Raw genomic sequence first — 26,587 nt, 5'->3', positions numbered from 1 at the left:
TCGTTTCCATGACAACATCCCTAGCTACCTCAAACTGAGAGGCGGTGAGCATGGCGGCTCACTCCGGGTACAAGTCCAATTTCACGTTCAGGTTCCTTCCTCAGAGAGCTTTCCAGTCGCTCACCTCCCCCGAGACGATCCAGCGCCTACGGAAGTGGTGAGGAGAGGACGGACGGGGCGCGGGGAGGAGGGGTGTGGGGGAGGGAGGACTGCAGCCCCGGGACGCAGGAGCGCTGAGGCACGGGACAGGCGGCGGGTCTCCTACCGATGTCTCACTCTCGGGTCTCGTCTCTCCCCTCTGCCCCAGGTCCATGCAAGGAAGAATCTGCGCGCAGGCGTTCGGTTTTGACGAGAATTTCCAGTCCTATTACAAAGATGATTTCTTAATGGTAAAATCCGCCTCAGGATCCAAGTAGCCAAAATTCTGGGTTTGGGGGTCACGTGATTTCTCTCTCTCCTCTGGGGGGGGAGAGGGACAACCCTTAAATAAGAGGTTACTATACACACACACACACACACACACACACACACACACACACACACACACACACACACACACAAAAAAAAACTGAAGTCTCAAAATGAAAAGCTCCTAATGTTTCACAGTCATCGGGAACGTTTCAAGAAATGAAATCGTCCGGTCTAGAACCTCCCCTTTCAAAAAAAAAAAAAAAAAAAAAAAGCCCTAGAAACGACTTCTCTAAGAGTAAATTGCACTTCTGCCTACTTGGGGATCTTTTGGCACTGGCTCAAAAATTGCGTCATGTTAAACCTCGTCCTCCACTTCGGCATCCTCTCCCAGCCTCTCACCAGCCTTTTGAAATGCAGATACGCTTGGGAAAAGGCCAGATTCTCCTGCTTCTTCTGCTAACAATTATTAGTTAACAGTCTACAAAGATTCAATTCAATTCGGGTTCTACAAGTGGAATCATTTAGGGAACCCAGAGTGAGGGTATTAGGGCTAAAAGGAAGATGGGGGAAGGAATCCTGATAAGGAAAATGGGAGGCTATAAACAGAAATTTCAGTCCTTAATGATTTGGGGGGCCAGAAGTAGCCCCCAAGCATGCCCCTCAAAACTTATCCTGCCTAACTTTTTTGGTATAACTGCCTTTGATTTCGAAAAATCAACCGTTTCTAGTTGGGTGTGAATGGCTCCTCAAGATTCTGTATAACAGTATTTTTTTATGTCTGTTATCTGAGAGAATCTAACACATTGCTCATAATGGTCATTCAAAAAAATGAATGAAAAAAACAGAAGAGAAAAGATAAAGGATGAATGGTGATAGTGTTACCAACAATTTCTATAAGCTGCCTTTTAAAGAGTGACCTGCCAGCCCAGAGATCTAAGAATTCCAATATTGACTATCCAAAGCTGTTCTCAATCTGACTCTGCAGAAACATGCTTAACTATTTCTTCAATGTAGATTTAGGAGTCAGCATCAATAATAAGCATATATGTAAACTGGATTAAAACTATTAAGTGGCAGTCTTTGTACCACATTATATCAACAGCAGAAGTATAAATTGCATCTGGGCTGCTGTCAACTAGATGTTTGTTAATGAGACTTTCATGACAAAAAAAATCACAAAGGACTCATTTTCCTCTCTTGACTAATAATATTTTTAAAATATTTTAGATATCAACACATACTAGAATTCTATACATTTAAATGAATATTATACTTTAAAGTAGCCATTTTAGGAAGTTTTATAATACATTTATTCCCATGACAATGATGTTACTCAAATTTGAAGTGGGTGAGGTGAAGTACAGAATTCTTCCTCAGTAATTGCCTTTAAAGCCAATTTCAAATCTATGTGGGAAAAAAAATCAGCTTTATTATACTATGACCGCAATGATTTTTTTTGTTTTGTTTTTTAGCTAAGAATTCTATTATACACTTTACTAATGAGATATAGCTCTAAACTATTTGCATGTTTTTCCCAAAACATCAAGTCCAGCCTCAAAAAATAATTGTCACCATTTAGTATAATGCAAAGAATATATCACAGACTTATTCCAAAAACAAGATAATTTCAAAAGTGTTTTTAACCATAGAATTTTGTACTTGGGAAGAATATTTTAAAAATTGTAGTCCAAATCTCATTTCACAAATCAGGAAACTGAGGCCCAAGAGAGGGTAAGAGATTTTTCTAGAGTATATAGCTGGTAATTGGCAAAATCACAACCAGAAGATATATTCCTTGATGGCTGGCCCAGTGTTCCAAAATAATATTGTTGAATTTAGTATATAGGCTTTTCAGATGACTCCTTTGAAGTATATAAAATTTATTTGGATGTTTGAGTTCTGGCATGTTTTTTACTTTAAAACTTTTCATATTACTTTACTCCATATTAGTTTCCCATTCCCTAAATTCAATAAAACCCTAGGTACAATTTGAGATATTGAATTTTTCCTTCAAAATTCCCAACTGAAACTAAATAGACCATTACTGTACATCAGTAGGCACAGTTAATTGTCAAACTTTAATTTCAGCTTATATTGTTAAGAAAAGACTTTTATGTTTTATTTTTTATTCCAGTGTTATCACAAAAAAATGAAGAAAAAAAGGCTTACCTTTATTTAATTTTACAGTCCTTGAGAATACAGTAATGTATTGTTTCCTTTACAAGTTCTGTTGAATAATGTCATCACAGTAAGAATTTTCACCAGAATACAAAGAGTAATTATAATAGGACTATTTCTAACTTTTTCCCCCTAAGGAAGTTAAACCTCCAGTTCTAACATGTTCCAAATTATTTAAGCAGCTTTTCCCCTTTTGCAAATGGGGGAACTGATCAAGTGATATCCCAAAATTCAGTGTTATGAATATCTACTTAGCTAGGTTGGTAGTATCTTCTTCCTAAACTCTTCTAATTTGAATTTATTCACTAATACCACTACCACTTTATATATCAAGAGCGAGTTATATAATTCTCAATTTGAATCTTGATAATTTGGCATTTCTGATTATTTGATCTCTTCCCAGATCAAAGGTACTCTAGCAAGATTAGGAGATAATAATAACAAAAATACAAGTTTGATTTGAAGGCCCAAACATGTTATTTATGGCAAAGTTTCTACAGCTAAGCATGATTAAGGGAGTAAAAACCACGAAATGGGGATCAGAAAAAGCATCATAGAAGTCATACTAAATTTGAAGGCTACATGTTAAAGTTAGCTATGTGCTATCTATTTTTTAAAAGATTTGCTTCATAATTAGTATTATAAATGAATTGTTTTCAGATAGTTTTTTGAAAGAATCTTTTTACATACAAATATGGTATTCAATACCATATTTCACTAACTATAATTCTTATCTAATAATTCAATCTTAAAGAATCTGTAGTTGGAATATACTTTGTTAGCTTTTTTCATGGTTACTGCATATTTGTGAAATTAATAAAATTTTACATTCATTGACTTTCACTGATTTACACAGACCTTTAGTTTTTAGAGAGATTTTTAATCTGGTTCTTTCATGACAATTTTTAATAGTTCATATAGAAAAGTCAGTTGCTGTAATTATATTAGAAATTGGGCTTCTAATATTAATAACAAAATGCTTAATTTTTTCTCCTATTTTATTTTTTAGGCTTTTTTTAGAGACCCAAATGTTATTTCAGATTTGAAATTACTTTCAGATTCTTCTGGACGATGGATTAACTTGGGTAAATAACTAGAATTTAATTTTAATATTTCTTAATGACTATTTTTCAGTTTTATTAAAGAGAAAATTTTATTTCACATTTTCTCCATTTAAGTTAGGAAGAAAAGCAATAATGTAAATGTAAATATTTACCTTGGTAAAATAACTAATCTACCAGTCTGCTAGAAAGCCAACATAAAATAATGCATAGTCAGGAAGACCTGAGTTCAATTCTGATTTCTCATAAATCTCAGCTGTGCATAATCCCCTGTACCCTCCTCCCACACACACACATATCATCATAATCATACACAAGTTACATTAGTCCATCAATAAGAGGAGTTTCCAGGCTAAAGATTTCCTAGACTAATGAAATCTCATATCCAAACAAAACAAAAACCAATCTTCTAAAAATCTTTCCTTCCTTTACTAAAAATAAGTAAAATTAGCAATCTTAGTATTTAATGATTAAACGGTCACTATTCTTACTTAAAAAAAAACAGAGGTTGCTAGTTATCCATGTACCTGGATAGGAAAAAAAATCATAGAATTTAGAGCTGAAAACAATCTTAAAATTCATGTTACCTACAGCAGTATTTATCCTTCATCTCATCTTGATAAGATTAGCTAGAAAATGAATGCAGAGCTTGCATCAATCAGAAATTCAGCTTAGATTTTCTAATTCAAAAAACCTACCTTATAGAAACTAATAAGGAAAATTATTGCACCTGGACCACAGATATCTCTCTGCTTTGCTCCAAGCAATTAATTTGGCCCTAAATTTCCTAGAAGATTAAATCCTATCTCCTTCCTGGTTCTGTCCCATTTTCCTCCTTGGTCTCCAGGTGTGGGGGTAATTATTGCTCTTTATCTCTTCCTTTTTATCTCTGCACTCTCTTAGTGACATAAACTACTTTTGGGGATTGATATATCACTTATATGCAAATAACTATATCCTCTAAAAATTAAAATAGTGAATACATTACTGAAAATAGAATAAGGAATATTGAATTCAAATCTGGCTTCCCACACTAATTCTGACTTGAGCAAATTGCTTAACCTCTGCATGCCACCTGTGTAAAATGGGAATGATAATAGCACCCACCTTCCAGAGTAGTTATGAATTCGATTAATCCATGACCATCCCTGCCTACTTATTGTTTGGTTTATAATTTAAATTTGAGAGCTACTGGGGAAAAAAATCACATTGTAGTTTTGGTGCTATTATTTTTGGTGTAGTTATTCTTTTGATATTTAATCAATTTGGCTCAGAAATTCAAAATTCATAACCACATTTTCTGATTGTTGTATTTCTCTGTTCACATAATTCACAGAAGTAAGGACTAAACTTGTAGGAAATGTAGAAATTAAATGTGATTGAAGTGCTTCTAAAGTTTAGGACTGTGAAATGAAATGCAAAAAAAAGAAAATTGAATTCCTAAATAAAAAATGAAATGAAAACAAAGTAGTTATGAGGATAAAATGATTAACACTTCTAAAAGTCTTTGCAAATCATAAAGGTTGTGTAAATGAGTGTTTCTTCTTGCTATTATAGTTGTTATCCACCTGGAGAATTGCAGGATTTTTGAGTTGGAAAGTACCTCAGAGCTTTTGCTTGAAGACATCTAATAAGGGAGAAATCATTGTGGTTCTTTTGGATAGCTCTCATTCTTTTTTATTATTTCCTGAACAAATTAGTGGTATGTCAGTAAATGTTTAACAACTAGCTATTGGAAAGAAAAAATGTACTGGAAATACTTTTATGTTTAACCAGCATTTATTAACATTTTCTTCATTATTCTGAGGTGTAAATGCTGCTCACATTGAAATTTTAATAGTCAAACCAGCTCCAGCATACTCCTATCAACAAATAGAAACTTTATGACTAACAGCACTGATTTCACTTACAAGCAAACCTGGGTGGAATACTACCCATTAGTAAGAATAGCTGTGAAAAAAAAAATTATTATTAAAACTGGGAAGGTGGCACTGACCTGTGATTTTTATTGATATAGGAAACTTCCAAGATGGAAATTCCCTTCACCAATTCATATCAGCAATTACAACTTATATAGTCTTAGGGTATTGAAAGTTTAAGTAACTTGCCCATATGTCATAAGCAGAATTTGAACGTAGCTTTTCTTCCCAAAACCCACTTAATCAACATGAGAATCAATAATAGTTTATTATCACCACTTTAAAAAAAAAGTTCTTAGGACTTTATGACAAAAGTATATGTCACAATTCAGAGTAATTTTAAATTTTTTAATTTTCTTATCAATGGTTGTTCCTTTCACATGTTTGGACTTGAAAAATATTTTGCTCATCATACTTCAAAAGATGCATAATTTCAGTGGTGTAAGCCCTCCCTCTATTAAAAAAAATACAATTCATTTTCCTTGTAATTATTTCCTAATTTATTTAACTCACTCTGATTTCTTCACCTCATCAGTCATGCAGTTATCCAAATAATTTTTCTACACAATTATAGCTTTATCACAATCTGCTTAAAATACCTTTAGTGACCCTCTGCTCCCCAGAGTATAAAGTAGAAACTACTTAAAGAATAAGTATTTAAGCCTTCTACAGTTTTGGATCCAAGTTACCTTTTCATTTGTTGCACATTTCCCCTTCACTCTCATTCTATTTCAGCCAGACTGGACTACTCAAGATACTGCAATCTCATCTTGCCATCTTCTATCTCTCAGCATTCCTTTAAGCCATTACTGCTTTCCTTGAAATAGACTTAATCCCCCATCCCCACCCCACCCCTAGTTCTTCATATTAAAATCCTTTTCTTTCTGCAAAGCTAGTTCAACCATGATGCCTTTGATGATTGTCCACCTGGAACCATGTGATGCCTTTGATGATTGTCCACCTGGAAATGTTTTCTCTCCTTACATTTTCTAGTACACTGTCTGGTTCTCTTATATGCCCTTATGAAATTTTACTTCCTGTTGTGCTTCTCTGTCTCCATATCATAACCTGCCTAGAAGATTATAAGCTCTTTGAGTTGAGGGACTCTGCCATCTTTGTGCCTAGTATATAATAATGTCTTAAATATTTGTGAAATTGAATTCATTGTTGCTACATATATCACAATATTTAAGTATAGTAGACAGAATTGTCTTTCTCTTCTTTAAGATTCAGATAAATAAAGATAATGCTTTGTATACAGGGATAATAAGATTATTACATTGTGTTCAGGGAGGTAAATATGATTTTCAACAGGATTATCATTTCTGAAGGTTGAATAATAAGGCTGACTCTGGTAAGCCTACATCTAGATTATTGAGTTAAATTTGGGGAGTTTGCACATTTTTGGAAGAATGTTGGAGATTGTTCAGAAGAGTATACAAGTAGTAAAAGACCTTGAAATCTTGCAGATGAGGATTAGTTTGAAAAGACTTGGGATATTTAGAGAGAAGAGAATACTTGAGAGAGTGGAAGAGGGAAAAATGATGAAAAGTTTGTGGTCAAGTAGTTGAAGAACTGCTACCTAAAAGAAAGGTTAGACTTAGAGTCAAGTACTAGAGGAAACTTTACATATATTAGATGCTGAGTTTGGGGACCAAACGGCAGTAGTAGGAGAACTGGGTGAACGTTTCATCAAAGTAGATGTATATTTGGTATAATCTTCCTAACAGCAATGTCAAAGTGGAATGGGGTCCTTAGGTGGCAGAGGGTTCCCCTTCCTTGGAGGGTCTTCAAACAAAAGCTTAATGTTAAATATATTGGAGAAGAAATTCTTTTTAGGAATATTTAACTAGACTCTGAGAACCCTTTCCAACTCTGAGATTTTTTTTGTTCCTGTTTGTAATAATAGAGCCTTAATTATTAAAGCATGTAATAAAAAAAAACCTTATTGATATTTCATACTTTTACATTCAGTATTTCAATACTTCTACAAGTCTGTGAGCTCATCATTGATAGGATATCCTCCAAAGCTACAGATCCCAGCCTATCCATACTTTTCTTACCCTGTAAAACCACTGTTTGTTCTCCCATAAATTCTCTAAGAAATCGAGGTATTTTATTGTTTTTACACAAAGACCTTTTAAAAAAAACTCCAATAAAATATTCATTATTAGCTTCTCTTGCTTTGAAGTGCAGTCTATACAGATTTATTACCAAATCATCATTATGGTAGCTTTTATCCACTGACTTGCCTGACATCCTTATTCTTTCCTTAATTAGTTTAGCACTTGGCTCAGTCTCTTTTCTCCTCATTTCCTGACGTCAGTTCTCAATATATCTTCCATGAACTATGTCTCTATCCCACCTCAGCCATATACTTTTATACCTTTCATCTAACCATCACCCACAAGGATTCCCCTTTGTAGGTTCATGAACTCTGAAATTCCTTTATCTGCTTGTAATATTATCATCTATTTACCTCTCTGCCTTGCAATCCCTCCACTGATTTTTCCCCAGGCCATCTCCCTTGCACTACTTATATTCTCCTCCTGTTCCCATTGGACCTCTGAATGAATGAATCAATATAATTTTATCCTACACTCTGCCCTCTTTCTTAATCTTGGTGCCAGACTTGGCACGCCAAGCACCAGCCCTCCATATATATTGTTTTTCTCTCTAGATGATCTCATCAGATGAGTCAGTTATGATTCTGAGATCTATCTATCCAGCCTCATCCTCTATCTTAAGGTCTCCTATCTCCAACTGAGTAGGGACATCTCAAACTCAATGTTCCATAGATATCTTTAACTCAGCATGTCCAAAACCTAACTATTTTTTCCCCAAGCCCTCTTACCTCTTTTTTTCCCATTATTTTCACAGCCATCACCATCCCCCCCAGTCACCCAAGCTCACAGACACCTTTCTGTCTCTCTGTCTTTTTCTCTTTCTCTCTCTTTTTGTTTCTCCTCCTCCTCCTCCTCCTCCTCTCTTTGTCTCTCTCTCTCTCCCTCTCTGTCTCCTCCCCCCTCTGTCCCTCTCTGTCTCTCTGTCTCTTTCCCTCTCTCTGTCTTTGTCTGTCTCTCTCTGTATATATATTCTGTTTCTGGCCCCATCTTTTTTGGTTACTATACTCATACTCTGAGGATCAGGAAGACCTGGATTCATATTCTGATTCTTATAAAGTACTTAATGTTCCTAGAAAACGAATTTCCTCTCTGATTCAGTTTCCTCATCTGTAAAATGGATATACCTCCCAGAGTTTATGAAAATCAAATTAGATGTTTATAAACATGTAAAACCACTGTTTGTTCTCCCATAAATTCTCTAAGAAATTGAGGTATTTTATTGTTTTTACACAAAGACCTTTAAAAAAAAAACCTCCAAGAATATATTCATTATTAGCTTCTCTTGCTTTGAAGTGCAGTCAATACGGATTTATTACCAAATCATCATTATGATAGCTTTTATCCACTGACTTTGAAAACCTTAAAGAAGAAATAAATGCTTGCTCTTGTTACCTATTTTTATTTATTAGCTGTTTTCCCATTGCTTAGCACAGTGGTAGAATTAACACATGATAGAATCTTAATAAACGCTATTTGACTGACTGGGCAAATCACATGACCTCTTTGGGTCTCATTGTCGTCCTCATTTAAAACGAGGGGTGTTGGGTGATACTGGTGGGTGAACCCAAACTGTCCCTCCAGTTCTAACTCCATGATCCTAAGCTATCATCACCACCACAGCCCAGTCCTCTCCTAGGGCAAAAGGAGTTAGAAATCAAAGTGTCCTTTAACTGGGCAGAAGGAGGAACAGGAAGATACAGGAAAACACTGCATCTCCATTGTTTGCCACTGGAAATTAAAATACACTACTATGTAATGTGAACAACTAGAATTCATTTTGCTAACAGCATTGATACCAATAGCAATATTTCATCTTATATTAAATATTTTTGTGTAACTGAATGGGTTTCTAACCTGTTTCTAATAATAGGCAACAATAGGACATAGAGTTGGAAGGGACTTCCTCATTTTAAATATGAGAAAACAAGCCCACTGGAAATGAAATTACTTTGCTAAGATCATACATCTAGTCAACTACTGCTGAGATTGAAATTGAGGATTCCTGACATTTTCCATGATAGCACCAAGCATCAGTTTTAAAAGAACTCTCCACCTCTTCCATGACCTGTTTTTCAAGGTATAAGTGGAATATTCAGAATAAAGGATTAAATAAATAGGAAGGGAGAGCAGGAAATAGATCTAGGGAGACAAATTGTGATACAATAAAATCTCATTTACAACAACTAAGAGCTTTGGACAAAACTTGACTAAAATTTATTTTTACCTAGAAAACCTTTCTTCTGTGGATAGTGTAAAGCAAAATTTTTCGAGGAAAAAAATATAAATTGTTTAAGTTCTTTAGAAACACATTCATGTTTTAGTTTACTTCCTCTATGCTTCTTGGAGTTCTAGTGTGAAATGATTTATTGTTGCATCCAAATGGGATGCTCAGCAAGTGCAGAATATGGGCAAAAATAAAAAGTCCCCAAAAATAGATAATGTAGGATCTACTAATCACAGGATATTATCACTATATTGGGAAAAATATGACTTTTTGTGAAAAAGGGATGAAGTAGCTCAAGTCCACTGATCCTACTTCAGTACACCCCAAAGCTAGTGGACCATAGGCTAAGCAGAAGTAAGCGCAATGCCTTTGAGGTGTTTTAAGAGTTCTTTATTCCTGTGTTGGGAAGTGCAAACTCAACTCCAAGGCGCAAAGGAGAAACTAGAATGAAAGAAGGAAAATGACAAGGAGAAGAATAAGATCACCATTAGACTTTTGTAATCAAAAGATCATTGAAAGAAGAGCTAAGGCAAAGGAATAGATTTAATTTTGTTTCTCATTTTCTACCTTTATCTCCCATTTCCCATGCCTTACTTTTGGCCTTTCTTCACCTCTTCCTTGAAATGAATACTGGAAAATGTCAAAAAGTTGATACAATTGAGGAATTAAATTTAAAAATAATAGTTCTAATGGAAAATTTAGATAGATAATTGTCAGATAGTGTTCTCAGACGTAATTATATGACTGTCTTGATATGACTCAATTGAACCCAATTTTTATTTCTGCCTCTAGGAGTGCAAGCACCATTATGAGTAAGAATACAATAGAAAATAATTTTGGCAATCTGAAAGTAATTTACATCTTAATTACATTAATTATTCTGATCTGTGCAATAAAGTAGGACTTCTGAAGAAGAATGTAAAATCCTTAAAAGACAAGGATTTTTTCCATTTTATCTTTTAACTCTTAGCACCCAATACTGTATTTTTTACACGTTGTTGGTTAATATGTATAATCAATACAATGACCAATCATGATTACAGAAAACCAGTGATGAAGAATGAGAAAAGAGAAGTGATAAATTCAATATGTAGAATGAAACTTAATTTTTAAACATGAACAATATAAGGGTTTGTTTTTCTTCATTGTATATAGTACCAAAAAAATTGTTTTCTTCTTTTTCTTTCTCTTTGAGGAGAGGACAGGAAGGAAAGAATAATTTTATGCTTCCTGGAAATATTTGCTGAAATTGAATTTCTATTTTCATTTAATTTTTTCAATTAACAATAATCATTTATTTTTTCCCTGTTCAACTCCTATCTGCCACCATTGAAAAAGAAAAAAAATTTTGTAATATGTACATATTCAAGAAAAATAAATTGCTACATTGACCATGTCTAAAATTATATTCTGAATCTTTAGCCTATAATATATCTCTTAGGAGGTCTGCTTGGCAAATTTTATCTTCAGTTCTCTTGAATTACGGTTCATCAATGTATTGATTAAAGTTCTTAAATCTTTCAAAAGTTGTTTTTCTTTATATTGTATAAATTGTACTGCTCACTTACCTGTGCCTCAACTCATACAAGTTTTCCCAGTTTTTAATGAAGCCACACATTTCTTTATGGCTTCATATCTTGTTTCATTCATATATCATAATTTTTTAGCTATTCTTAATAGGTGGGAATTCCCTTAAATTCCAGGCCTTTGCCATCACAAAAAGAACTCATCAATATTTTTTGCATATGGATCCTTCTTCTCTTTTTGTAATTTCTTTGAGGTATAAACCTAATAGGGGTTTAACTGAGCTATTCAATGTTTTGTAACTTCTTGTGCTTATTTCCAGATTTTTTTCAGAATCCTTCACCAAAAGTTTATTGGTGTATCTGTTTACCTGAAACCCCTCTATGTTTGTCATTTTCTTTTGTCATCTTTGCCAATATGATGGACATGAAGTGCAGCCTCAGAGTTGCTTTAATTTTAATTTCTATAGACATTAATGCACTAACATTTCTTCAGATGGCTGTTGATAGCTTGGACTTCTTCTTTTGAAAATTTTCCATTCGGGGCAGCAGGAGCAGCACAGAGCACCAGCCCTGAAGTCAGGAGGACCTGCGTTCAAATCTGGCCTTAGCCACTTAACTCTTCCTAGCTGTGTGACCCTAGGCAAGTCACTTAGCCCCAATTGCCTCAGCAAAAAATAAATAAATAAATAAATAAAAAAAAAGGAAAATTTCTATTCATATCCTTTAACCATTTATCTATTTGTGAAAGGCTTTTACACTTATATATTTGAATCATTTCCTTAGGTATCTTGGATCTGAAACTTTCATCAAAGAAAATTATTACAAAGATTTTTTTTTTTCCAATTTACCTGATTCCCTTCAAATTTTAACTATTGGATTTTTTGGTGAAAAACTTTTTAATTTTTGTAAAAATCAAAATTCCCTGTTTTATCCCTCATTGTTCTCTCTTTTTTAAAAATGTATTTATTTATTTTAACTCTCCATAGTTTTTTCTGGATGAAAATGGCATTTTCTGTCCAAAGTCTTTTGGGATTGATTTGGTTCACTGAACCACTGAGAAGAATCCAGTCTTTTATAGTTAATCATCACACATTCTTGCTTTTCTTTTGTACAATGTATTCATAATTCTGCCTGTTTTGCTCAGCATCAGTTCATGTAAACCTTTCTAGGGCTTTCTAAAATCATCTTACTAGAACAACAGCCTTCATATACCACATTATATACATATATTTATATGTATTTAATATAACATTACCTTCATATACCACAGCTTGTTCAGCCATTCCCCAATTGATGGGCATCCACTCCTTTTCCAATTCTTTGCTACCATAAAAAGAGTAGCTACCAACATTGTTGCACATGTGGGTTCTTTTCCCTCCTTTATGATTTCTTTGGGATATAGACTCAGTAATGGCACTGCTGGATCAAAGAGTATGCACAGTTTTATAGCCTTTTGGGCATAGATCCTGACTGCTCTCCAGAATGGTTGGATCAAAACCATTTCTCATTAGTGTCCAGTTTTCCCTCATCCCCGCCAACATTTATCATTATCTTTTCCTGTCATCTTAGCCAATCTGAAAAGTGTGAGGTGGTACCTCAAAGTTATCTTAATTTGAATTTTTCTAATCAAATAGTGATTTAGAGTATTTTTTCATATGACTAAAGATATCTTTAATTTTGTCATCTGAAAATTATTTTTCATATCCTTGAGCATTTATCATTTGGAAAATGAATTGTATTCTTGTAAATTTGACATTTGTCAAATTTGTATTCTTGTAAAATTGAGTGTTGTTTGTTGTTTTTCTTAATTTTTTTAAAAAGTTCCATGCCCAATTCATTGATTTGTTTTTGGCTGTTTTGTTAATAAAGCACTTAGAGAAACAAAATTTAAAAATAAATCCTTAACATCTACCTTCTAGTTAGATATGTCTGGGTTTGAAAAAGGTTTGTTGAGCTTTCTTGGTATTGCATTTTTACTATCTATTTTGACCTACAATTCAATAAATATTCTTCTAAATATTTTTTAAAATAGTTTTTATTTACCAGATATATGCATGGGTAATTTTACTGCATTGACAATTATAAAATCTTTTGTTCCAACTTTTCCCCTCCTTCCCCTCACCTCTTCCTCCAGATGGCAGGTTGACCAATATATGTTAAATAAGTTAAATATGTTAAATACAATATATGTATACATGTCCAAACAGTTGTTTTGCTGTACAAAAAGAATCAGACTTTGAAATAGTGTACAATTAGCCTGTGAAGGAAATCCAAAATGCAGGCGGACAAAAAAATAGAGGGATTAGGAATTCTATGTAGTGATTCATAGTCATCTCCCAGAGTTCTTTTTGCTGGGTGTAGCTGGTTCAGTTCATTACTGTTCAATTGGAACTGATTTGGTTCATCTCATTGTTGAAGAGGGCCAAGTCCATCAGAATTGATCATCATGTAGTATTGTTGTTGAAGTATACAATGATCTCTTGGTCCTGCTTATTTCACTCAGCATCAGTTCAGCATAAATCTCTCCAGACCTTTCTGAAATCATCCTGTTGGCCATTTCTTACAGAACAATAATATTCCATAATATTTTCTTCTAAGTATTTAGATGCTATGCTGCTCAGTTAGTATTGATATGGGTAATTTATGTATGGTATCTGTAAGCATAATGTATTTTCCCTGTTTATCTCTTCTTATCATGTTCCTATTCTATAATATTATATAAAATCATATTGTTTCCTGCTTTTTTTTGTTCATCTGAGGTATAATACATAGATTCCAATCTAAAACCCCATTTTTAAATCCCTGTGAATATTTGTTTCAAATGAATTACTTATAAATCATGTATTATCTAATTCTGTTTTCTAGGCCATGCTCCTATTCTTCTCAATTTTATGGAGTTTATCCTATTTTCTAGGAGCATACTATGGAAATAATCCCTGTAAATATAAGTTTTATTGTATTTTCTTCAGATAGCCTATAATTCAGATTTTTTTCCTAAGTGACACTAAATTTCCCTTCAATTATTGAACCTTTTGCTATATTTTAAAATGAGTATAAAAATGAAATAAACTTTAGAAATTATGAAAAGTACTTAAAAATATAAAAAATGCTTAAAGTATTTGACAAATATTAAAATTTAGAATTTGGGGGTGAAAATTTATTATTGGTAAAAAAATTTATCGGAAAGTAGTATGGCAGAAACTAATATTCCATTTACCAAGGCAATTTCAAAATGGATACATGACTTAGATATAAAGATAAATATTATGAAAAAATGATAAGAACATGGAGCATACTACTTATCAACTTATGTAGAGGCAAATAATTTATGAATAAATTAAACTAGGTGGAAAAGGGATAGTTTCTATTACATTAAATTTACAAGTTTCTTTACAAATAAAACAAATGTTGCCAAGATCATAAAGAAAACAAAATTGGGAGAAAAAATATTATAGAGAGTTTCTTATTTAAAAGTCTTATATTTCATATAAGGAACTTTGTCAAATCTATAAAAATAAGAGTCATTCCTCAATCGATAAATTATCAAAAGTTTTATACAGGAAGCTCTCCAATGAAGAAATTAAAACAATTTATAGTCATGTGAAAAAAATACTCTAAATCATTATTGATTAGAGAAATGCAAATTAAAATAATCTTGAGATATCATTTTACCCTACTAGATTGGCTAAAATAATTGAAGGGGAAAGCAATAAATATTGGAGGAGATGTGGGGGAAAAGAAACATTTAATTTAACCATTTTGGAGAGAAATATGGAGTAAAGCTCAAAGAGCTATTAAACTGCCTTATACCCTTTGACTTAGCAATATCACTACTAAGTTTGTTTCCAGAGATGATTAGAAAAAATTTAAAATTTCCCACATGTTCCTCAGAATAAATCTTAAAGAAATGTCTTTAAATATTATTTCATTTTAGTAGATTTAATAGTATATTCTATTTTACTTACTATGGCTCTTATTTGTGATATTCTTAGAATTTTACATTTGAAGGTAATTTTTAAAAGATAAAATTATCCTATTCTCTATGTCATCTTTCAGGAACAGAAGTAAAAAAAGTTGAAGCCATAAATATTCCCTGTACACAAATTTCAATGTCATTTTTTGACCGATTATATTCTGAAGAAATTGTTCGAGAGACTGGACATATTGTTAAGTGTTTGGATAATTTTTGTGATCCTTTTCTTGTTTCTGATGAGTTAAGAAAAGTAAGTATGATGGTAAAAAATTTTAAGAGTATTTTTAGTGTAATCTTCATACCTAAGATAGTGATCATTATATGCTATTTACTATATATATGCCATATCTTTGAAATATCTAATGTCTACAAAATAATGTGTTATATCAATTTGGGCATGCCTGTTCTTACTTTATATCTGCTCCCTTCTCTGTGTTCTGTACCCAGTTGGTCCTTAATTAACATATTGTGTTTGTTCTATTTAAGTAATAACTGTTGTCCTCAGAGATTTCAAAAGACTGTTCTTTAGAAACAATTAGCTTAGAATAGAAGCATAATCTTATCATTTTTCTAGTTTCAACCAAATTCTTTTTATAAGATAAGAATTCCTCATCACACAAAATTATTTTTATAAGATTAAGAATTCCTCATCATAGATCATTATATAGATCTGAATGGAATGTTAAGCCTTCTAGTTCTACTCAGCCTTTAACATGAGAAATAGACCCAGAAAGGTCAAGTCACTTGACTAGGGTCACACACACAGGCAGTGACCAGAGCCAGAGTTTGAAATTTTCTCCTCTGATTCCAAATCCTATGTTCCTTCCACTGTATTACATTTCACAGTAGTTGCTATTCAAATAAGCCATTAGGTTGAAAAGGAAAATGTCAACTTCTACAATTTAATAATTTGCTGATCATTTAATGATATAATTTACTTGTGTATACATACATATGTCTATGGAGATATGTTATTCAGTCAACAGTTATAAACAAATACTGTGTCAGGGATTTTTTGGAGAATGGGCAGGACCCATTTTTAAATTGACAACCTTCTCATATAGGGAAGACAGCTTGACCTAAGACTCAGAAACACTAACACTTATTGACCTTTATATTATTTTTATAATAATACTTTATGTTTGAGTAGTACTCTGTAATTTAAAAATCATGTTCATGTAGATATGTATAAATAATATAGCAATTAGATTTTTACAAAAACTCTAGAATCAGGTGGCTATATTAGGATATTCTTATTTTACAGAAGAGAAAAATTAGGCCACAATCATATAATCTATAAGGGACAGGACCAAGACTTGCACCAGAGTTTAGAAATAACAATTACAAGTTAATGAAAAAACATATATGTTGTGATGTTTCAAATGAAAATAACAAAAGAAAGGCACACCCTCATTGATTTAAAATTGATACTGTTCTTTTATTAGTTTACTAGTAACATGTTTTTAAAAGCCCCAAAACATAAAACTCTGAATCAAGATTTTCTGTTTTAGGTCAGGTCCTAACTACAAATGAATCAGTTTTTTTATGTTTAACTTAACTATTTAAGAGACATATATATTAGATTTACAATCAGAGGACCTACTTTCAAATTCTGATTCTCTTATTTTTTTCTATCTGATTATGTACAAATCACCTAACTTTTATAGGCCTCGGTTCTTTCATCAGTAAAACAAGGAGGTTGAAATTGAAGATCTCTTGGGACATATACTCTCATTTATCGCAACTTACCTAGTGGGCTGTACCACCATACATTTGGAAACCATCTTAAAAGTGCTCTCACATTAATTCTCTCAGAATATACATATATATGTATGTATGCATGTATGCAATATATGCATACATATATTGCATATATACATGTTCACATGCACACAAACACACATTACATTCACATGTAATTGTGCATGTATACATACTGACATATAATGTGTAGGGACAGGGATGAGGAGCAAACCCTGATATCACTGGTATAAACTCCCAGACCAATAGAGGTCAAGACCTTCTCTTCAATACATATTCTTAAAAATTTGACTAGACTGCTGAGAAATGAATTAATTTACCCCAGCCATAAAGCCACTATGTGTCAGAGGCAAGAATTTAGTTTTCTAACTTTGTCAGCATTTTATCCATTATACCCATTGTCTTTCTCTGCATATATGTGAAAAAAACATACACAATAATTCATATATATATGTATATATATATATATATATATATATATATATATATATATATATATATATATAATATGTGTGGAGAAAATAAAATATGAAAATACATTTTAATGTGGAAAAACAGCAGAATCTGATTGTGTATAACTATTAAGTCAAAAGATTATTTTTTAGATTACATGTTATAAACAGACACAGACATACATACATAACACAACCACGTTTATAAGTCCATGAGTGATCAGCATATGAATTTTATGTTAGTGTGGTATGTTAGTGTGGAAAGGACCTCAGAGGTCATCTAGTCTAACTTTTTCCTTTCATAGATGGGAATAATAAGGTCCAGAAATGTTAAAAGAGGGATAAGCTGATAGGAACAAAGTGAGCTGAAAGCCAGGACCTACCTTTAGGAGATACAAATGGATAGAGTCCTGAGCTTGGAGTCAGGAAAATCTGATTTCAGATTTCACCTCAGATACTTTCACATTAACTTGTGACCCTGGGCAAGTCATTTAATCCAGCTTGCCTCAGTTTTATCATTTGTAAAATGAGCTGGAGAATGAAATGGCAAATTACACAGTATCTTTGCCAAGTAAACCCCAAATGTGGTCACAAAGAGTCATACAGGACTGAAAAGATTGAACAACAACAACAACAAAGCTAAACTCTAAGAATAAATGAAAAGAATTTTTAAATGATAAGGCCATTGCCCTAAGGTAGGAGCAAAGAGAAATTGTGTGTGACAGGTGCTACAGAAGGCCTTCAATGAAATGTCTAATGATAAGGTAGAAGGAAAACAGCTAAGATACTCATCTAAATTTCTCTGGGTTTCGTTCTTCATGCAGGAATTTTTTAAAAATCACTAATAATCGTGTGCTACTGTAAAAAAAAATAGTCTGCTTTTAAAAAAAAAAAAGTAACACATTTTCAAAAACATCACATATTCGCCTTGAGCTTAAATCATATCTTCTCATCCTTGTATAAGGTTTTACTAATGGAAGACTCAGAAAAATATGAAATTTTCAGCCAATTAGATCGTCAAGAGTTCCTTTTTTGTATTTTTAAACATCTTTGCCTTGGTGGACTTCTTTGTCAGTATGAAGATATTCTTGACCCGTATCTGGAAACAACAAAAGCGATCTATAAGGATCTTGTCAGGTAATATTTCTAGATCATAATATGTTAGCAACTGATTAATTGACTGAACACAAGCAGAATTCTTTGCTTGACCTCTGTATGTTATTCATTTGTAATGTATTAAAAACAGCACTCCTGTGACTCACTGTCATCCCTTCTACCCCACTATTATGAGCCATGTAGGCCTGAAGGGCAGTATTTACTTTATATCCAGAGTTCCAATCATATCCACATCTAAAATCATTACCTATACATTCTCCAATACAGGCATTCTTTGGGGAAATCTTTGAATTTTCTTAATAGTAAGGTTAAATTTTTATACTTAGCAGAAATGTTTATATACATATATATACACATATATATATATACATAAATTTTTGTAATTAATTTCATAACTGTTACATGTTCTCTTCAGCTTGGTTTATAGGATTCAAAGGAATGTATACACTCTTTATGTCTGCAAATCCTTTATAAGACATTTATAGTTGTTTTTTTTTTTAATCTTGTTTCATTGGCCTCGCTTATATGAGGTTCCTCCTTTCCTCCATGGCTCTACAACTGGTAAACTTTCTTCTTTACTTCTTATAAAATTTTTAGTAACAAGAACCAAAAAATTAGCTTCTTCTAATAGCAGCTCTGCTACTACTTATTTGTCCTATTTCCTTCAAGGTCTGTTTCATGTATATGTGTTCTTTAGATTCCTTAAAATCTAAAATTTAACTTTTCATTGGGTTAGTTAAGTTTCCTTTTACCTTCTCTAGAGAAGTTCTCTTCATATCTAGGGAGCACAGTAGTATTTGGCCTGGAGACAAGAATTGCATTTAAATATGATTTCAGACACCTACTAGTTTTGTGACTCTGAGCAAGTTGTTTAACCTTGTTTGTTTCAGTTCCCTAACTGTAAAAAGGGAATAATAATAGCACCTACCTCCAAGGTTTATTTTCCATGAGGGCCAAATGAAATAGTGTTTAGAATGCAAAACTCGGTGATTTACAAATTAATAATTTTACTGAATGTAAAATGTCATTTAAAAAGGGTCTCTTAGAGCAATGAACAGTTTGAGATTATTAAAAGCATTGGGTGACTTTTCAAATGTGGTTCAAGTTCATCTTCTTAGGATTAATTTTTTTGGCATAATAACTTACAAAATAGACAAAAATACAAAATGTTGAAAGGCCCTGTAATCTTTTATTTATATAGTGACAGTGGTAGAATGGGTTTATTTCCTATTAATTCTTACAATTTCACACACTTACTTATGTACCAATATACCTGCATATACTCATCCCATCCTAATAGATTTCTTTTTCTGATCCTTTTCTTATGAGAGATCATAATGCATTTTGATGTTAAAAAAAATTTGTAGTGGAAGTCAAGAGGCCTACATTCTATTCACAATACTGCCACTAACTTAGCTGTATAACCTTGAGTATGCAGTTTCATTTCTCTGGTCTTCAATTTCTTTATCTGTAAAATAGACTAAATTATTTCTGATGTCCCTTCTTAATCTGTTATCCTACAGTATTGCTTCCCTTTTATTTTTAAGCCCTTAGTTGACTCTACCTTATTTGAAACCTGTACAAGTGCTATAGATTGAGCACTTGATGTGAAATCCTGTTATTCTAATTTTGGGAAAGGGAGGAGTCCTTGGTTATGGACTTTCTATTCAGCTAGGCAACATAGCAGATAGTGTGCTGGGCCTGCAATCATGAAGATTCATTTTCCTGAGTTCAAATACAGCTTCAGACACTTATTAGCTATGTGACTAAAATTATAAATAAAAGATATAAGAGTATGTGGGTGTATGTCTAAAATATGTTTTTCTTTGATTCTAGTGTTATAAAGGACTCTCAGACCAAGACTATACGTGTTACTTCTATTGTCTTTAAGGTTACAGCATATGTAAGTCTTATTTTGCTGCTCTTTATATGCATTCATTACTAAGTGGATTGAGCATATTGGATATATTGACTATTGAATAGTCAAACATTTAGGTACTTACTACGGGTGGAATTGTAGGAGTACTCAGTGCTAGGAGAATGTTCATTCATTTATCCATTTTTTGAGCTGCTAAAATCTTAATGGAATTTGTCTGTAATGCCACAAAATTTTACCTCTCTTATAGAAGAGCAAATAACTCAAATCTTATTTGCTTTTGTTTTCTTTTTTTAACAACTAAAATCATCCAAAATTAGAACGTGCTTCCAGGGAAGTGATTTCATTACATATCTCAAGACAAAACCTAGATAAACCCTTTTAGAGGAAGTTGTTGTAGAAGGTCTTTTAGACCAGCCATGGATTGGATCAGAAGACATCTGAGGTTTCTTTTAACTCTGAAATTCTGTTCTTAGAATGAACCAGGCATCTTCTGCAAGTTTGGTTTCAATAAAATAGAAGTCGTGGAAGGAACATTTGAGAGAAGACTGGGGGAGGGAGGGCGGGGTTTATTAGAATAAAGGAGAGGGGTTGGTCACAAAGCCCAGTGACTGGGTAAGGAAAGGAATGGGCAGGCTGAGTTTTGTATCACATTGTCAACTCAGAAAGTAGAAAATGGCTAAGGATGAGGAATTCACTGATCCCTAAGTTCTAATTGTAATGTTAGTATTTTTGAGTGCACTTCTGTGCAGTCCTCTCGCTTCACGTGTTCTTTCTTTGAAACTGCTGATAACCACTGACCTCCTGGGTAGGGCACCTGCTTAGCTAATCTTCTGGTGCCATGGAGCTGAAACTGGAAGGGATCTCCACTTCTTACCCAGGAGGCATCCTAGAGGGGACTTGGCAAGGACTCTAGCAAACAAATAGCAGGGCTAAGGCTCAGTCCATCTTCTTTCTCCAAATTGGGGGCTCATCTGCCACACTTCCCTGCCATTGACAGTCGAGGTGTAAGGTATGGTAAAGAAGTATTAATAATAACAGCTAACATTTTATATAGAACTTTAAAGTTACACAGTGCTTTACACAAATTATCTCATTTGATCCTCATAGTCCTGTGATGTAAGGTTCTACCTTTGTATCCATTTTTAACATATCTTTATATAAGGAAGCGATAAATCTAGAAAATGGATTACAGAATGTCAGAATTAAAAGAGGACCCAAAGGCCGTCTAATTGAACCTAAATAAGAATTCCTGCAACAACATACCCAATAAGTGGACCCAAGCATTTGCTTAGAACTCTAATGAGAATACACTTACTACCCCAAAGGCCACCCATTCCACTTTGGGCTATCTATAATTGTTGGGAAGTTTTTCATCACATTGAAGCAAATCTACCTTTCTCTGTAACCACCATTTACTATTCTTCCCATGCCCTTTAGGGTCAATCAGAACAAATCTGATTCTTCTTCCACAGTCATTCAGATACAAGCAGGTCAGCTCCAAAGGATGGAAAACTTTGAATATCAGGTGAAGGAACTTGTCTAGACTTCACTTGAAGGGTGTTGTACAAGAATGTAAAATGATCAGTTTACTTTGGAAAGATTAATCCAAAAGTTCTACATAGGATGGATTAGAGAAGGAAGAAGCTGAAGCCAATTAGAAGGCTGTTGTCATAGTCTAGATCGGAGGAGGGAACTAGTTCTCTGCCAAGGGCCATTTGGATATTTATAGCATCATTTGCAGGCCATACAAAATTATCAGCTTAAAGAACTCAAGCAGTGGGAGGTTGTTATACTTAGCTTTCAGCTCATTATTGCCTGAGAGTGACTTAGCAAATGATTTTGCAGGCCTTATACAGCCCCCAGGCCAGATGTTGCCCACCCCTGGTCTAGATGAAATAATGAGGACGGTTTTAGAGAGAATAGAAAGGAGAGGGAGAAGAGAAGAGATCTTACTAAGTCAATTCAGTAGTTCTTGGCTGATGTTACATGTAGGAAGAAATGGTCTTTTAAAAACCTCTTTTGCAAAAGAGAAAAAAGCTGCATCAAAGAAGCACAAGAACAAAGAAGGGATAGTAAGAAAGGATGATGGAATGAGGGCCAAATTGCTCAACTCATATTTTGCTTCTCTTTCTGCTGCAAAGGAGAATAATTGTAAAGGAGACAACAAAAATACTAATGGGCAGTGATTCCCAAGACAAGTAGGTAAATAGAAGAGACCACAAAACGCCCTTAGATGAACTGCCTCTGTCAGTTATCTTTGAAAAAGCATGAGGAATCAAAGAAATTCTATGGGAATCAAAAACAACAAAATTTCTGGATTAAAAAAAAAAAAAACAGATGAGTAAGAATCTAACTGTAGGTTAGCAAACTTCAATTTATGACAATATTCTAGCAGATTTTATTCTAACAAAATTTCTCATGATAATATGAAAAATATCGAGTAATACGGAATAGTTATTAGTTGATACAGTTCAATGGATTCAAAACTGGTTGAGCAGACCCAAAGAATACTTATTAATGGTTCAGTGTCATTCTGAAAGGAGGTCTCATGTGGAGTACCTCACAAATTCATGCATGGTTCTGTGCTGTCCAATGTTTTTAATCAGTGATTTGGATTACAGTATTTGCAGCTTGTCAGATTTACAGATAAAAGCTGAAAGGGATGGCTAACACCATAGATAATAGGAACTAGGTTAAAAATCTATGCCTAAGATCACACTTCAGTAATATAAATAACTTCCAGGGACAAGAAGGCCATGGTCAGAACACTTTTCAAGTATTATTCTCAGTTTGAAGATGCTGTATATTATTAAGAATTTTACAAAATTGAGGAATATGTGGGAGAGGGCAACCAGAATAACGAAAAATCTTGAGTATTGCCATATGAAGATCATTTGAAGGACTTAGAAATTTTAGAGAAGTATTAGCAGTGTTATGATCATCTTCTTCAAGTATTTTGAAGGGTTGTCTTGTGAAGCAAAAACTATATTTATTCTTATTGGTCCCAGATGGCAGAACTAGGAATGACAAGTAAAAGTTTCAGACAAATTATAGTTTGCTATTTAAAAGAAAATCTTCCTAACAGAGTTCTCCAAAAGTGATTGTCTTGAATAGCTATGGGTTCCCCCTCACAGTTCTATAAGCAAAGGCTATGTGACTTCTTGTAAATACTTCTTGTATGTGACTATAAAGATGACATTTGTTTAAGTATGAATTAAAGTAGATGAACCCTGAGGTCACTGAGCTTACTGTGATTCAGTGAAATTAAGATGACAACAAAGTGAAATAATACTAAAGGTAAAGATGAATTGTGCACCTATTTGGAAGTCTTCTACTTTACAAACTTGCTTTTTTCTTTCCCATTCTCTTCCTATCATGCCTGATACTTTTCCCCAGCAATATTCCTTAATTACCTCAGAGATTAGTTTGTGGCCAAGTTGTAGCCATTCACATATTTTTGGCACCTAATCAGAATCTTAAAACCACACATTTTGGAATGGCAAAAGTCTTAAAAATCTTAGATACTTTTAAACATTTACTCCAATAACCTAAATTATTTACATGAAAAAAGCATTGTTTGTTATCAAATTAAGGTGAATCAAATCCCATTACTTTCATTCTGACATAAAAGGAACAAAAAATAAAAGAAAATGGAAAATTTGATAATTTTGATAGTTTACATTTTTTCAAAAGAATATCTTTAAATTATCATATCTAATTTAGAGTACAAATTTATTAAAAATAAGAATTTTATTTTTCAGGAACAAAAACCTAGCACACTATGTTGTTAGTAAATGTTAAATAACCCTTTAATTGTTTTACCAAAGTTTTTTATTTAATATTTCTGTGTAATTTATATATATATATATATATATATATATATATATATAAAGTTCAAGTATTTTAATAAAATTCAAAGCCAGTCTCATGTATAGTAATTTAGGGTTTGTTGTTTGGGTTTTCTTTTTTAGGATGAAAATGGTATGTGTTACCCTTCAACAAAAAGTCATGAACAATCATTTGCTTACTTGATTGTGGATCCTTTAAAACGTCACATTAATGTATTATATCATTGCGTTGGTGTAGGTGAACTGTCTTTCTAATTTATAACTCCAAGCATATGTACAGCTATTCTTCTGTATGTTAATCATTTCATAATGCTTTATGTGCAGTTTGGTAGGAAAACTCAACTTCTGACAAGAATTCAGTTTTTAATTCACTTTACATAAAAAAATGTGTGTGCTTCAGAAAAAAAAAAGGAAAAAAAAAGATAATAAAGTTCCATTCCTTTGTATTGGTTTTTATTCTTCTGCATTATTAATAGAGGAATAGACTTCCATCTTTCATTTCCCATATAATACAAACTAATGAATTCTACAGTTCTTCCTAAAAATTACTTAGAATGAAAATCTAGCCATAATTATTTACACAATATAAATCTTGTTAAATCATTATTTACTCCATATATTTTATGTTAAAGCTATTTTCATAAAAAATAATAAAATTATATTTACAACAAACTCTTTGAATATATTGTTTTCTTTTTATGCATATACTTAGATTTAGTTATGTTTTTTTTTTATACAGCAAGTTTACTTTTCTTACAGCAACAATGTCAAGATGAAGTATAACAGTATCTCCACTATTCCCCTCATTTTACCAGTAAGGAAAAGGCAGTGACTTGCCCTGATTCATACATCTGTCATCATAATGACAGATGCAAAATTTGGACATAGTTTTCTCTTCACTCCAGAAGTCCAGAATTATTCCTCTAAATCATACAGTTTTTACAATTTTTGGATTCAGGTAATATATAACCATTATTAGTATATGTGATTTTCTGAGAATTTGACACTTTCTTCATTATTCATTTAATTAAAATAGAAGAAATTTTACTTTTTGATAAGTCAAAAGAATGTATAATTTCAAATACCTGTGAGAAAGGAGGGGCCTCCCAAACAGGGAAACTAAGGGAATTTTAGGCACCTAGGTCCTAGGATGAATAAGTGAAGGACTATGAGTTTGGAAAAACATATATAATGTCCTATATATTCCAATGTATTGGTTAGTTTTGCTAAACTTTTTCTCCTTTGTATGTACTTTTGTTATAAGGGATTGCTTGGGGTGAAGGAGGGTGGCACATTGGAAAATGTGGTTATAGTAAACAAAACTATCAATAAAATCTACTAAAATTAGTTTATCACAAGAAAGCATGTGAAGACAGATGAAAAATAAGCTGCTTCTATGCTTTCTTCTAACTTGGCACAGTGTCTGACTCTACATTATTTTTCTACCTTCTTTTTTATTATTATTATAACTTTTTATTGACAGTACATATGCATGGGTAACTTTTTACAACATTATCCCTTGCACTCACTTCTGTTCCAACTTTTCCCTTCCCTCCCTCTATCCCCTCCCCTAGATGGCAGGCAGTCTTATACATGTTAAATATTCTACCTTGCTTCTAAGTAAGAATACTCTGCTTCCATCCCACCCAGATTTTCAACACTCTTTTATGTGTTATCTTCCTCCATTAGATAAGATTAGATTAGATAAATTCTTAAAGGGGCAGGAACTAACTATTTTATATTGTTCCTTTAATTTGTATTCCAAATGTTTAATACAATATCTGGCACAAAGTAAGCCAATAATACTGAATTTCTTAACCTTTTTTCAACTCAGGACCCCTGAGTTTTTTTACCCAACTCCAGGTATAAAGGCATATAAAATAGGTAAACAAATCAAATACCAATAATAAATCATAAAATTGTGATTCCCCCCCCTACATTCAGTTATAAAACCCCACATGGAATCACAAACCACAGTTTTAAGAAGGTGGGCTATATAACAAATGCTTTAGCTAATCTCTAACCCAGCCTTGAAAAGCTACACAAACAGCCCTTGTCTCATATTTCTACATTCTACCTGCTCTTTGACTAACAAATGGGCTCCTTACCTATC

General features: G+C 33.0%; 1 protein-coding gene across 1 annotated transcript; it reads left to right on the top strand.

The window, feature by feature from the left end:
* Positions 1-25,146, top strand: CFAP300 (cilia and flagella associated protein 300). The gene is made up of 7 exons (XM_074304429.1): positions 1-157; positions 308-389; positions 3,599-3,674; positions 15,502-15,668; positions 18,596-18,768; positions 20,584-20,650; positions 24,598-25,146. The coding sequence occupies exons 1-7, from the start codon at positions 51-53 to the stop codon at positions 24,727-24,729; spliced, it is 804 nt and encodes a 267-aa protein (XP_074160530.1). The 5' UTR covers positions 1-50; the 3' UTR covers positions 24,730-25,146.
* Positions 25,147-26,587: the final 1,441 nt, after the last annotated feature.

This window comes from Sminthopsis crassicaudata, chromosome 3 (assembly GCF_048593235.1).
Source record: "Sminthopsis crassicaudata isolate SCR6 chromosome 3, ASM4859323v1, whole genome shotgun sequence".
In the NCBI taxonomy this organism is placed as follows: Eukaryota; Metazoa; Chordata; class Mammalia; order Dasyuromorphia; family Dasyuridae; genus Sminthopsis; species Sminthopsis crassicaudata.
The sequence above is the reverse complement of the archived record's forward strand: the minus strand, read 5'-3'. Positions and strand labels throughout refer to the sequence as shown.

Bases quoted from the DNA above. Each gene is read 5' to 3' on its own strand.
- CFAP300 (XM_074304429.1), top strand. From the start codon at position 51: ATGGCGGCTCACTCCGGGTACAAGTCCAATTTCACGTTCAGGTTCCTT. The intron at 158-307 runs GTGAGGAGAGGA...CCTCTGCCCCAG, and splicing joins ATCCAGCGCCTACGGAAGTG to GTCCATGCAAGGAAGAATCT. The intron at 18,769-20,583 runs GTAATATTTCTA...CTTTGATTCTAG, and splicing joins ATCTATAAGGATCTTGTCAG to TGTTATAAAGGACTCTCAGA.